At 44.3% G+C, this 11,845-nt stretch overlaps 1 protein-coding gene across 1 annotated transcript in view; it reads right to left on the bottom strand.

Moving 5' to 3' along the window:
- JARID2 (jumonji and AT-rich interaction domain containing 2) overlaps nucleotides 1-11,845 on the bottom strand; it is a 307,370-nt gene that overhangs the window by 56,954 nt on the left and 238,571 nt on the right. The window contains 1 exon segment of the mRNA XM_006027253.3: nucleotides 9,792-9,968. Coding sequence (XP_006027315.1) covers nucleotides 9,792-9,968 — 177 coding nt within the window.

Here is an 11,845-nt window from a genome sequence, read left to right as displayed (position 1 = left end):
TTCCCTACCAACACACCTTGGGTTTATACTGGTCCCATGCTAGATTTGAATTGGGGATACTGAGCGAGTGTACTGGGATGCCTATGTGTGGAAGGCACTTTTCTATTCAATGCACTGGCATTTGGAAAGGGGTATGCCTAAGTGACAAAGAATGTGTGAGAGCCTGTGCTGTGTAATACAATAAAGGCAATGAATTGATAACATTGCTCTAAATAAATAAATAAAAGCAGGAAACCTAGGACAACAGTGGGGGGAAAAGGTAAAGTTCCGTTTTTAAGAAGAAAAGGGATCCTTGCTATCCCAGGGGTATAAGCACAGAGGAACCCAAATTCAGAGGAGAGAACCCGTAATCAAAGAACACCCACCTGCTTTAGGTTGCCAAACGCCAACAGAACGACGCTGAGAAGAAAAACCTGCACAGTTCATTAGCTGCGCTCATATACAGCTGAAGCCAGCAGGTGACGTTGGAGACGTACGCCGGCCAGCTGATTCAAAAGCGGGCTTCAGCAGGGAGATGAGGAGAGCGGGAGAGGCAGCAGAGGCTGCAGGGGCCAGCGAGCCGACAGAAGTCCCAAACCAGGAGAGACGATCCCGGCAACAGCAGCAGCAGCAGCAGCTGCTCTCAGCCTGCACGCCAGTTGCAGGCATCAAAGCGCGGGAGAAGACTCCGTCCCGAAGCAAGTGACGGAGACTGTGGAAGGCAAGGCAGTTTCACACTCTGGGCTCCACATGGGATGGTAGAAGGGGAACTGACCGGGAGAGTAGCAGAAAGAACTCTCACCAGAGGCAAAGAGGGGAGTAGTGTCAGGGGATGCAGCCAGGCACAGGCTACAGAGCAGGGAGAGAAGACGGACCGTTCCCCTTGATCTCCCTCTTTCCTACCAGTCCTCCCTTTTGTTGTGTCTTATTTTCTTTTGTTATGTCTTCTTAAGTACAGCACAGAGTTGCCTTGCGTTTGTGTTTCTTTTTTATTCATTGCGCACCATGGGCAAGAGCTTTGAGCTGGGAGGTCCAGGAGACATAACGGGCCACAAGGGCCACTCACGGGAAGTAATCAGTAACCAGCACCAAACCCGAGACACGAATCCACGGAGTAGGCAAACATCTGATGAATCCAAGAGTACTTCATTAAGGCGGAAATATGACCTGGTACTCGAGAGAGTGAAGACCATCAAGATCAGAGGGCAAGCCGCAGTGACATCAGGTGATCCGTCGTAGGCTGGCGTATGGAAGGAGTGTAGGGGAGGTGAAGCCCCACAAACATCTGTTGGGAGGAACATCTGACCTTGAGGCACCTCCAACAGGAGACCCCACCACTGAAGTTACATCCAAGGTCATGGCAGGTGAGTTCTGGGGTACTCCCTGGGGTGATCGAGGCCCCTACCAGAGGTTACACGAAGCCTCCCTGTGTCTATCACCAGGAGCCCGTGCCAAGGCAGCGTGCAAACAGATTTTCAAAGCGAGACAGGCACACTATGCTGAACACACACCAGATATTCAGATGTAAACCTCATGTCATTATACAGCAATGTGTTTGGGAAGAGATGCAATATTAAATCAACTATCTGGCATTAAGTATGCATTACGATACAAAGACATTCTTGGTCTGGCACCGATCCACTTTTAAGACGTGAAAAAATTGTGGCTTTCAAAGAGGCTTTCAGGACCTAAACCATTTTAAATGGTACTTCCCTCCTGCGGGGACTAAAACAGTGAGATATTCCCACAGAAATAAAATATTTTAATATTTTCAACTGTTTGGAGTTAGGTGCCAGTTACATAAAGAGTTGTATAAAATAACCTTTGCAGAGAAGTACTATTTCGTAAGCTTATAAATGCTACCTCTCTAGACCAGAGGGTTGTGTAGATGGATTTGTACAGAGAAATGGCACAGGGCATCATCAGAAGCTAAAACAAATAAATGAGAAACACTATTATGCAGGTGTGTCTCCTGTGCTATCCCAACTCCAGCTAAGTTATAGGTGTACAAGACCCTGGCAGGATTTCTTGATCTACGCTAGCAGACACAGACTAGCTCAAGAAAACTTGCCAGGGACTTATACTCCTATAATTTAGACTAGGTACAGATGTTCAGAAAGCCCAAGGCAGAATCAATCAAACTTACACAGATTTCTTTAAGTGGTGTAGGGTTAGTTCCAGAGCGAACCAAACACACGTTCGCCCTTTGATGAGGGGGCACACAGGCTGCCTGCACTGGCCAAGGCCAGCAGGTTGGGGGTGATCCCCCATGCCTCCCAGCACGGGACTGCCAGGATGCCAGAGGTTGCGGAGTGCAGCCCAGCATCTGATCCACCCCTGATTAAATGCCAGGCACTGGTAAGCATGCCTCCTCCCACTGCCAGCATCTGTCAACTGCAGGCAGGCAGCAGAGGCAACTGTGCTTGCCTGTCCACTGCAAGTGAGTCCACTCTCTGGAGCTGCACCTGCTCATGGAGGCATGCAAGTCCCTGGGTGTGCTTCTACACCCCACGAGTGGGCGCAGACCCAGGAAGCCTGACCGAGATGCAGGGCATGCCATTCTCAGGCACTGTGCTCACTCTGCTTTGTGAGCCTGAGGGTGGGGCCAGCTGGGCACTTGACTGGAGCAGCTGAGCACAGACAGAGTTTAGTGCGCCTCCCTGCAAGGCAAGTGGTGGAGGGGGTGTAAAGGCACCTGGTATGCCAGCAGACACCAACCTAACATGATTCAATAGTGGATCTGGTACAGAAGTTTGATGCAGTGGACTAACTTAATACAAATAACTTTGAATACACATCAATCCAAGACTATCTTAGGCCGGGTTCTGCCATTTTAGATTATGTGCCTCAAATGTCTGTACGGTTACAGGCTTCGTTCAATTTTGATCGCTTACTCTGGATTATGTGCAATATCTGTACCTAACCTTAGCTGGATTTGGGATGGGGTAGGAAGGGTACCTGCACAAAAAAAGAGTGACATCCAGTAGATTGCAAGGGAAATTTCTTGCAGCCAACGAGTACATAGCCTAAAACTGCATAAACAAGTATGTGGTTAGGGGAGTGGATGGGACAGTACAGCTGTAAAATATATCTTTATTTTGAAAAAAGAGTAAAGCTAAAATGCAGAGCTGTCTTATTCCAACACATATCTTACTGCTCTCACTTACTAGCCATGTAATGCCACAGCCTATGCATCACAAATCTTTCACTCAGCTTTTAACCTATTTTATAACAGTTCAGTCTCCCCATACTTCTTTTCACAGGTCACTCACCTCAGCTACTAAAAAATGTCAGCCCCCAAATGTGGCCTGCTTAATTTGCATATCAAAACAAAATTACTGCAGAAATGGTCATTTCTGTGTTGCTTTTTTTTCCAGAAAAACTAAGTGCAGCAATTACTGGTTCCACAATTTTTCAATAAAAGGCTGTGAAATCATGCAAATAATTGCCAATACATTTGCTAGACTAGTACTGCGCCTCCCAAATGCTCTCATATCACACTGTAGCAAGAAACAGCAGATATTTTTCTTGTGGTGTGAAGTCCAACACACAGTCGCATAACTAGGAGTGGAAAATCGTCAGGCACCAATTTAGAGGGAGCATAGGCAGCAGCAGCTCAGCAACATCCCCCACGCCCTCCACCCCTGGCTCCCCTGCCCAGGGAGTCAGAAATGCTAGTTACACCTGTGCCAATAGAGCGTAAGCCTCTTGAGCGCATACACCCAGATATAAATTCAATTAAACCTAAAACTAAAAGAGGAAATGCGCATACAGCTGCACACTCAGGATTCTCATACAAATACTCAGGAATGCTGACATCTACAAGTGTTGCAACTTACAGCACAACAGGTTCAAAAATACACTGAACAATACACTGAAGTGACGAATAAGTGTGTCCCAGTCTTCTGCACTTGAACAGTGTACTGCGTCGGTTCTGAAACATGCTAAATTTCCCTTTGCAAATTGGGAACTAAAATGTTCTACGTTTCACCTCCTCAACGGAAGGAACTGTACTAAACACAGCACAGTATTTCCAATGTTGTTTCTCCCTTTACCTAAGACTCGTGTTAGAACATAAATATATTTGCTAGATCTGGTTTTTAGATCCCTTCAAAGGAAGCTGCAAGCACACATCCATGGCAGACCAAAGCCGTCGTTGTCTCTGAAAATGTTTGCCAAACCATGTTCTAGAGAGATAATATTCCAGAGCATGGGACTGCAGCCATTTCAAATACAGTTAGACCCCAGCGTGCACTGAGCAAACTAGTATTCTCCTTCGCAGAGAAGAGCTGCATGTAAGGACTGCTGTAGTTCACAGATTTTGCTTAGGAATAGAGAAAGCTCAACTGTCTAGCTTAGAAAACTGGTATGCACTGAAAGTAAAACAGATCTTAGGTGAAGCAGTTCCACAAACAAATGACTCTCTTCCTTGTCTGAAATCTTTTTATTACTGATGCCAGACAAAATGAATCATAAAGCCTTTGTGTTGAAAGTAGTTAGGCTAAACACAGATAGTTTTTACAGTCAGGTAATTTAGGTGGTTTTCTTTGCAACAGTCCTCCATTGAGAGTTTTCCAGTCCTCAGCGTCCACCTTTCAGGCAGCCAGCCCATGCCACCCCCTGGATCAATCACTCTCCAATAAGGTCTGCCCATGTTACTCCCCCACCTCTTCTCTTAAATGATGGTTTTGCCTTCAGGAGCCCGACATAGTAACAGCAAATGGTGACAAAGAAGGTGCTTCTCCTAAACAAACCATGATTTATTTTGCCAAAAGGTATGTAAAACTCATAGAAATGGACTGAAGGCAGAGAGACTCTTACCTATATTTGAGATTCCCTGCAGGTGTCTGGCTAAGTGTGAATTAGCCCAGGTGCTCCCCTATTTTACTGGGGAATCAAGTTACAGCTTGCTGCAGACCAGGCGGTGACTCTCCCTTCCCCATCTTCCGGGCCTATCTTTTAACAGGCCAGTCTTTTCATGTCCTCTTTTTCACCTTGCCCATCTGTCCAGTCATAAGATTTGAGGCTGAGGACTTCATTTTCATGGATGTAAATGTGGCTGTTGTGTTTGAAGGGCTGTTCCTTACTTAGGTGGTTGCTTTACTTTTCCTGCCTATTCTGTTTTAACTGTATGCATTCAGGCCAGTGACTCTTAATCAGGGTCCTGCGAGATCCTTGTAAGAGAGCTGTAGTGCCTGGCCCCCATGCAAAGAGGTAGGCACACTGCTCGTTCCCTCCCCACCCCACCCCACCAGCCCCAGAGTCCAGGAAAAAAGGGGCACCCACAGCTGCCCCCTCACCCCATCACAGCCCCTACGCTGGCTGCTCTGAGCAGTGCACTGTCACAGGTGGGCACATGTGGAGTGGGAGCAGTTTTCTTCAGACGGACTTGTCCACCCACTCACATCTTCCCAAGGCCAGTGGCTCTGGACTCTGGTATGCAATTCCCTGGAGCAGCTGCCTCAGGAGCAGGGGCTATGCTTGCCCAGTCAGCTACAGACCAAGAAATGAGAAGGGGCTTACCCTCCCTCCTCCCAGATGTCATGTGTTCTGATGCCCACCCCTGTGCCCCTCCAATACCCTCAGTGCCCTCGCCCCCATGTATGCTGTCAGGCACATTGTGCCTGCAGCTTGGGTGCCCCTTGGCTCTGGGCTGGAGTTCAGGGGCAACTGCCCTACAATAATCAGTTCCTGGTCCCCAGTGATTACCTGAACCCACGTGCAGGGCATCCAGGTGCCACGCTAGGAGCAAATTTACGAAGGCCCAGGCAGAGACAGATGGGCGGTCTCCTTGGGGAGCTTGAATACTTATATTACATTTTATAATCTATTATAATATAACAATATAATTAATAAGTAGCATATTAAGAATATGACTACAATGCTTATATTACAGTATCCATAGTATATTTATATTAATTTAAATTAAGTACTGCTAAATTCTGAAAACTTATGGAGGGGTGCTTTGAATCTAAAATGGTTGAGAACCACTGGATTAAGCCATAGAACATCACACAGGTACACTGAGAAACATGAGAGATGTATAAAACAACAACAAAAGTAGACCAAAAATATTCCCTGGGTCTCAACATTCCCAATTTGGGCAAATATACAGACATTTTAGATGCATTTCTAATGACAATTACAGAAGTATGTGCTTAAGGTCAAAATGAGTTCATAGTTCAGTTGCAATTAAGACCCAGCATCCTGAACTTCTGTTCTAATCACAACACACAGCCTCCCCAATTTCCTATACATTAAGAATTCACCACAAACTTCCTTAATACATAGTTGGAAGCTTGAAGTTAAAGGCAACCACGTCTTTTTTTTCCTAAAGAAAAAGGAGAGACCCCCCTTAATGCACATTCCGTTAAAATTATGCTAAAATAGATTTACATGCTATAACAGAAAGAGACATTTCTTTATTCTTGCTAAAGGTTCATGTGGTCTCTTAGCTGGGAAAATACTCTTTGAAGTCAGCTGCATTGTGGAAACCAACTGATTCAATTGATTAGTTTCTAGCCTTTCACCATTTTAACCCTGATATGAATCCTAAAGCAATTAAAATCCTTCTGACTCGGAATACAATTCCACATTTAGCTTTAGAAGGCTTACTCAAAACATCCCCTCCCTAAAATGATCCAAGCAACAGAGGGAAGGGAAAAATTGCTGGTAGTTTTGCTGCTTAATTTGCTAGACATTGTAGAAAGTGCATGTAGAACTGGTTTAGGAGCAAGCAAGTTGACATACACATAACTGTCCATTTTAAAAGATACAGAAGAGCAGCTTCTTTTGCAAGCAAGTACAAATGTTTTACTTCAGAAGAAAAGCAGCTCAACTCTTCCTAACCAGGCTGCTCTCTCACTGGCTTTATTTTACTTATTATAAATTTGAACATGCAACAGCATGCATAAAAGGAAAATTATTTGAAGATCTCATACATAATACACAGGCAGATTCCATAGGACACACCTAAAACAGCACATAGGACATAAGATGTCACCTTCCAACAACCAAACATTAATGTCTGATCAAAGAGGCATAACAAGGCAGCTGAGTGCCAGCAATACATAGGCAGTGGCCACTTCTGGCTGCTGCCATGCCACTGGCATGCCTGTGGCACCAGCTGTTATTTTCTTACCCCACCTCCCACGTTGATGCCTGGGGAGGCTGCTCTGGTTAGATATTCTACTGCCTGACCAAAGCAAGAAGTCTCCAAAAGATTCCACTACTATCATTTGAGACCTTATCAAAAATGTCTGCAAACTGATTCTTAACATCCCACCAGATCCACCCTGGACAGCTCAATGTGGCAATGACATAGAACTAGTTTTCAAAAGCAAAGACCTACCATTTTTTCTTATAGTAACTGAGGCAGTATCTTAGAAAAAATGATTAATCACAAAACTATTGCTGCGTGTGCTTAGATTTTAGACCTAGAATACTACCACATATGCTACTCTTCACTCTAGCACAAAGGTGGTTGGCAGCCAGTCACTTCCCCTTGCTAAACATTCTTCTACCCTACATGGAAGCTAAATGAGCAGAGAATGTCCAAAGTACCAAGGAAGTGGGAATAAAAATATAGGCAATCATAAAATTCTGTAATTATCTCTGTGAGTGCAGCAGAGCATTCAGAGATTTCATCAGAGTATACTCATTGCCTCAAATCCCTTGAAAAAGCCTATTCATGCACATATACATTTCTAAACACATCCATCCATTTTCTGTTGAGGCAAACTTCAAATAGAAGACTCAACAGGTTAAAATATGCGGACAGATAGTTTTTAAGAATGGTTTACTCTGAGCTCTATACACTAGGCTGCTACTTGGCTAGTAGAAAATAGCCATTATACCCTAGATAGTTGATATGTCCCGTTTCCTAAGGAGAAATCAGTGGACCCTGTCTTATAACATAAATCAAGCTTGGAAGCTTTGCTGCTGTATGTCATAGCAAACAATCAAGATTTTCAAGCCTAAAATGCTTGAATACATGCTCTATGGTAAAAACAGAAGGCTTTAATTAAAAACTGACTCTCACGCTAGATTAAACTCATTTGGTGCAGTTGTTCCTGTTGGCCTTGCTTGTGGTCTCACAGAAAGAGACACACATGAACCACAGCCTACGTTATTCAAAAAGAAAACGTCCATGGACAAAACAAAGATGACAGACAGGGAAAACTGGACTTACTCACATGCAAGGCAGTTTTCAACATAGAAAAAAGGTGGTTTTTTTGTATTTTGAAATCTCTGACAAAACATTTCACATAGACCTCACATATTGCAGAATGGTCTTTGGTATAGCCCTTAATATAAAAGTTTCACTCATGCTGGCTGTCCTCTGTAGTGATAAAGAAGATCTAGCCATATTACAGGCAAAAAAAATTACCCCTTTGCTCCAGTGCAGTTTTCAGGAACCTGTGGTTTCAAACTAGTTTCAAAGTCCCAAATTACAGCCACAGTCTCCAGAAACTTACCATAAATCTTTTGGCACAACATACATATTTAAAGCCAGAAGTTCTGTGTTAAGAGTATGGAGAATTTCGTTCCTGCATGCAACTTTGCACTTGCCACTTTACTAGTGGTGAAGCACATGGTTTTATTTATAATGAACCCAAAGCATAAAAAGTCTTGATGTGGCAGCTGAAGGTGTTTGGAGCCAAACGACTAAAATGCCTGTGAGCTATAGTACTGGAAATAATCCTATCCCCTTCTACCCCTCTGCAACCAATCCATGAATAAAGAAGTAAACTCAAGAGTTTTAGAATGCAATGGAAACAGCTCCAGCCAGCCACACAAAATAGGCTGGATACCAGAAGTAGCTCTCTATAAAGAAAAACTGTTTGGAAAAGCAGCCATTCACATTTGGAGTAGCCTGGACCCATTAGTATCTTCCTCAGCTAAGGAAGAAGATGAAAGCAAGAACTGCCCCAACCTCTCTCATCCTCCTAAAAAGCTTGTAACAGAAAGAAATCTTCTCTTCTGCTGAGAGGAGAGGAGCTGCTCAGGGGGTCATCACGAGGCTCTTCCCACCTCAGGGATAGTGGGGAAGGGAATAGAGAACCAACACTGGTTTGATGTGAGGAGCAGCAGCATTAGTTTAACAGGGTGAGGTGCTGATGCAAACTGAATGATGAATGATTTTGGTGGGAGGGGGGCATGGCAACCCAGATATTTTTCTCTCTGGCAACTAGGCTTAGTCCTTTGGGCAAGGAGGTGTTGACTAAATCTTTCAAGCCGAGGTAACACATGACATTGATCAATTTATCTGGATGACACAAAGGCCACGTGAAGAATATGCGCTGCGACTAATGCAGCTCTGCCGATTTGCAAAAAAAAACCTGATGTGATCTGCAGGAATAAAATCTTGCGTTACCAGCCACATTAACAGAGCAGCTTAAAAACCCAGCTGCAAGTGAGGTGGGCAATATCCCATGGGGAATAACAATGCTGCCTCCTAGATGTGCATTTTGGTTATATTTATTGAGTATTTTTGTCTTATTTGTAACTTCAAATCAAGTCAATCCAGATTAAATACTTGTGTCCAGGCAGCTAGGGAATGCCAAATAATAGTTTGAGAGATTAGCAGAACTATTCTCACTGTGTTGCTTGAAGCACTGCCTGGTCCCTCATTTATACTTCTCCCATGGGCAGATAGAAAGCAGACTCTAGACAGAGACTGGAAGAAGAAATGGAAGACTGCCGTTCCATCCCAGACCAATCTCATATGATAAGCAATACCAGTTTTCTCCCAAAGCTCAGTTTTTATCCTTCTTTATTAGGCAACTTTCCCAATACGATTTGGGACTTACCATGCCCATTTAGAATCTGCTTATGCATTTTTCCTTTCCTGGGGGTTGACTGGCATGAAGATGAAGCATTATTGGTGGCTGCCTTTGTGTCCTCTGTCTCCTCATCATCATCTTCTTCTTCCTCCTCATCCTGAGAGCTTCCAAAATATACCATGTTGCTGGGCAGGGCTGGAGAACCTGAGCATTATGAAGAGATGACTTGTTAACATTACTCAATACCCCTCTGCACTATCAGTATAAATTGTAATCTAATTTAGTGATAAAACCATTGAGAGTGGACAAGGAAGGGGAGGGAGGTCACACTATTGCATGTGTTCAGTTTTGATAATGGTTTCACAAAAGGGATCCAACAAAAGTGTTTTTCATTCGTGTATTGCAAAGGGCTTATGCTGAGAAAGAGAAAACTGAGCCACAAAGAGGTTAAGGGACCTGTTGAAGCTCATGTGAAGAACAGAAGAGAACTAGGGTCTCGATTTCCCGTGCAGTGCCTAGTTCCCATACTGTCCTCCTCTCTCTCAACTTTCAAACTGTGGGCCTTCTCGAAAGACTCATGGCACACAAGCATAAACACTTTGAAATGCGCAGTTCAGTGTGGATGGCAGGCAAGAACTTAAAACTGAAGGAATAACTCAAAATTAAAATTAAAATTTACCCTCCTGCATAGGAAGTCCTTCCTGTGTGGATACTATTGATAGTAATGACAGTTAATGAGCATCCTATCCTCCTTTACCTCAAATGTCAGAGCTACTACTTTAAGAGGAGTCTTCCACTCAATCCCAGATGCCTTAAAGAGCAGGCTGTGCAGTTATGCACACAAAGGCTTTTCAGAAGAACAAAAACAAACAAACAAAAACTCCATAGAAGTAAAAAATGAGGGATAAAGCAATTAATTTCTTATACCCTAGTACACTCATTCCCAACACAAGGAAAAGGGGGATGACCAGGGAAAACTCCACCAGGTTTCCCCTTCTTAGCAGCAGATCAAGACCTTTGGCCAGGGAAAGAGCTTGTAGCTAAAGGCTACATATAGAGCAGTGGCAGTAGATAAGTGGACCCTACTGCCCACTTCCACTGGCTTTGGGTCCACCCACAGACCTGTTCCTCTCCTTAGCTCCTACTCAAACCTCTTCTCTCCCCTTCCTTCCCATGCACACACAGCTTTTTAGTGGGCATGGATTGGGGTGGATCCGGGGAGATGTACTGGTGTACTCGCACTCCCCAGTCCTGGTCCACCCAAAGTTTCAAACCAACTACGTGGCAGTGGCAGCAGAATTTCTAGTCAGGCAGTGCTGAGGGAGTCACTTGACTTCATGGCTCATTATCATCTACCTGATTCCTACTAAACGCTTCATTCCACAGGTGCTAATGACCCTCTCTTTTTAATAGTCTTAATGTTCCATGCATCAAGCTATCCTTTCTCCTGCAATTCTGCAGTCTGTTAGCTGCTCCTGGTAATGAAGCACCTATTTCACAGTCCTGAAGATTGTTTTTTAACTCATTCCAACGAAGTTATATTTGTTTTTACTTCATTCTTGAACTGCGTAATACAGCCCTAGGCCCCTAGCATATTAGTATATCTTCCAGTTTATTTTTAACTGGAGAAAAATGTATGTTGTTTTATATACGATGATGCCCCTCGCCATCAGCACCCCCTTTTCAAAACTCTAGATCCGCCCATAGGCATGGATGGTTCTCTCAGATATTCGCTAGGCTGAATAAAGCATGGATGATTCTACCTCGTCTCCCTAAGTGACCACAGGGCCAGATGCAGCGCACAAGGAGACTGAATCTGGCTTGAACATCTTGGGGAATCCACAGCACACTGCTGACAAGCACTGCGGAGGAGGTGTCCCCAGAGTCCTTGTTCCATCTATTCCCTCAACAGCATCTGCCTATTGCTGAGGATGTCGAGATTTGCAGCATGCAACAGAGGGCTGGGTTGGAAGCAGCAGTCCCTGGTGACAAGAGGCTGCCGATCCCTGCCCTAGGACCAATGCTGTTTTTAGAAAACAGATCCTCTCTACTGCCAGCTAGTGCACTGGACATCAGCAGGG

The sequence above is a fragment of the Alligator sinensis genome, unplaced genomic scaffold (assembly GCF_000455745.1).
Source record: "Alligator sinensis unplaced genomic scaffold, ASM45574v1 scaffold928_1, whole genome shotgun sequence".
Classification (NCBI taxonomy): domain Eukaryota; kingdom Metazoa; phylum Chordata; order Crocodylia; family Alligatoridae; genus Alligator; species Alligator sinensis.
The sequence above is the reverse complement of the archived record's forward strand: the minus strand, read 5'-3'. Positions and strand labels throughout refer to the sequence as shown.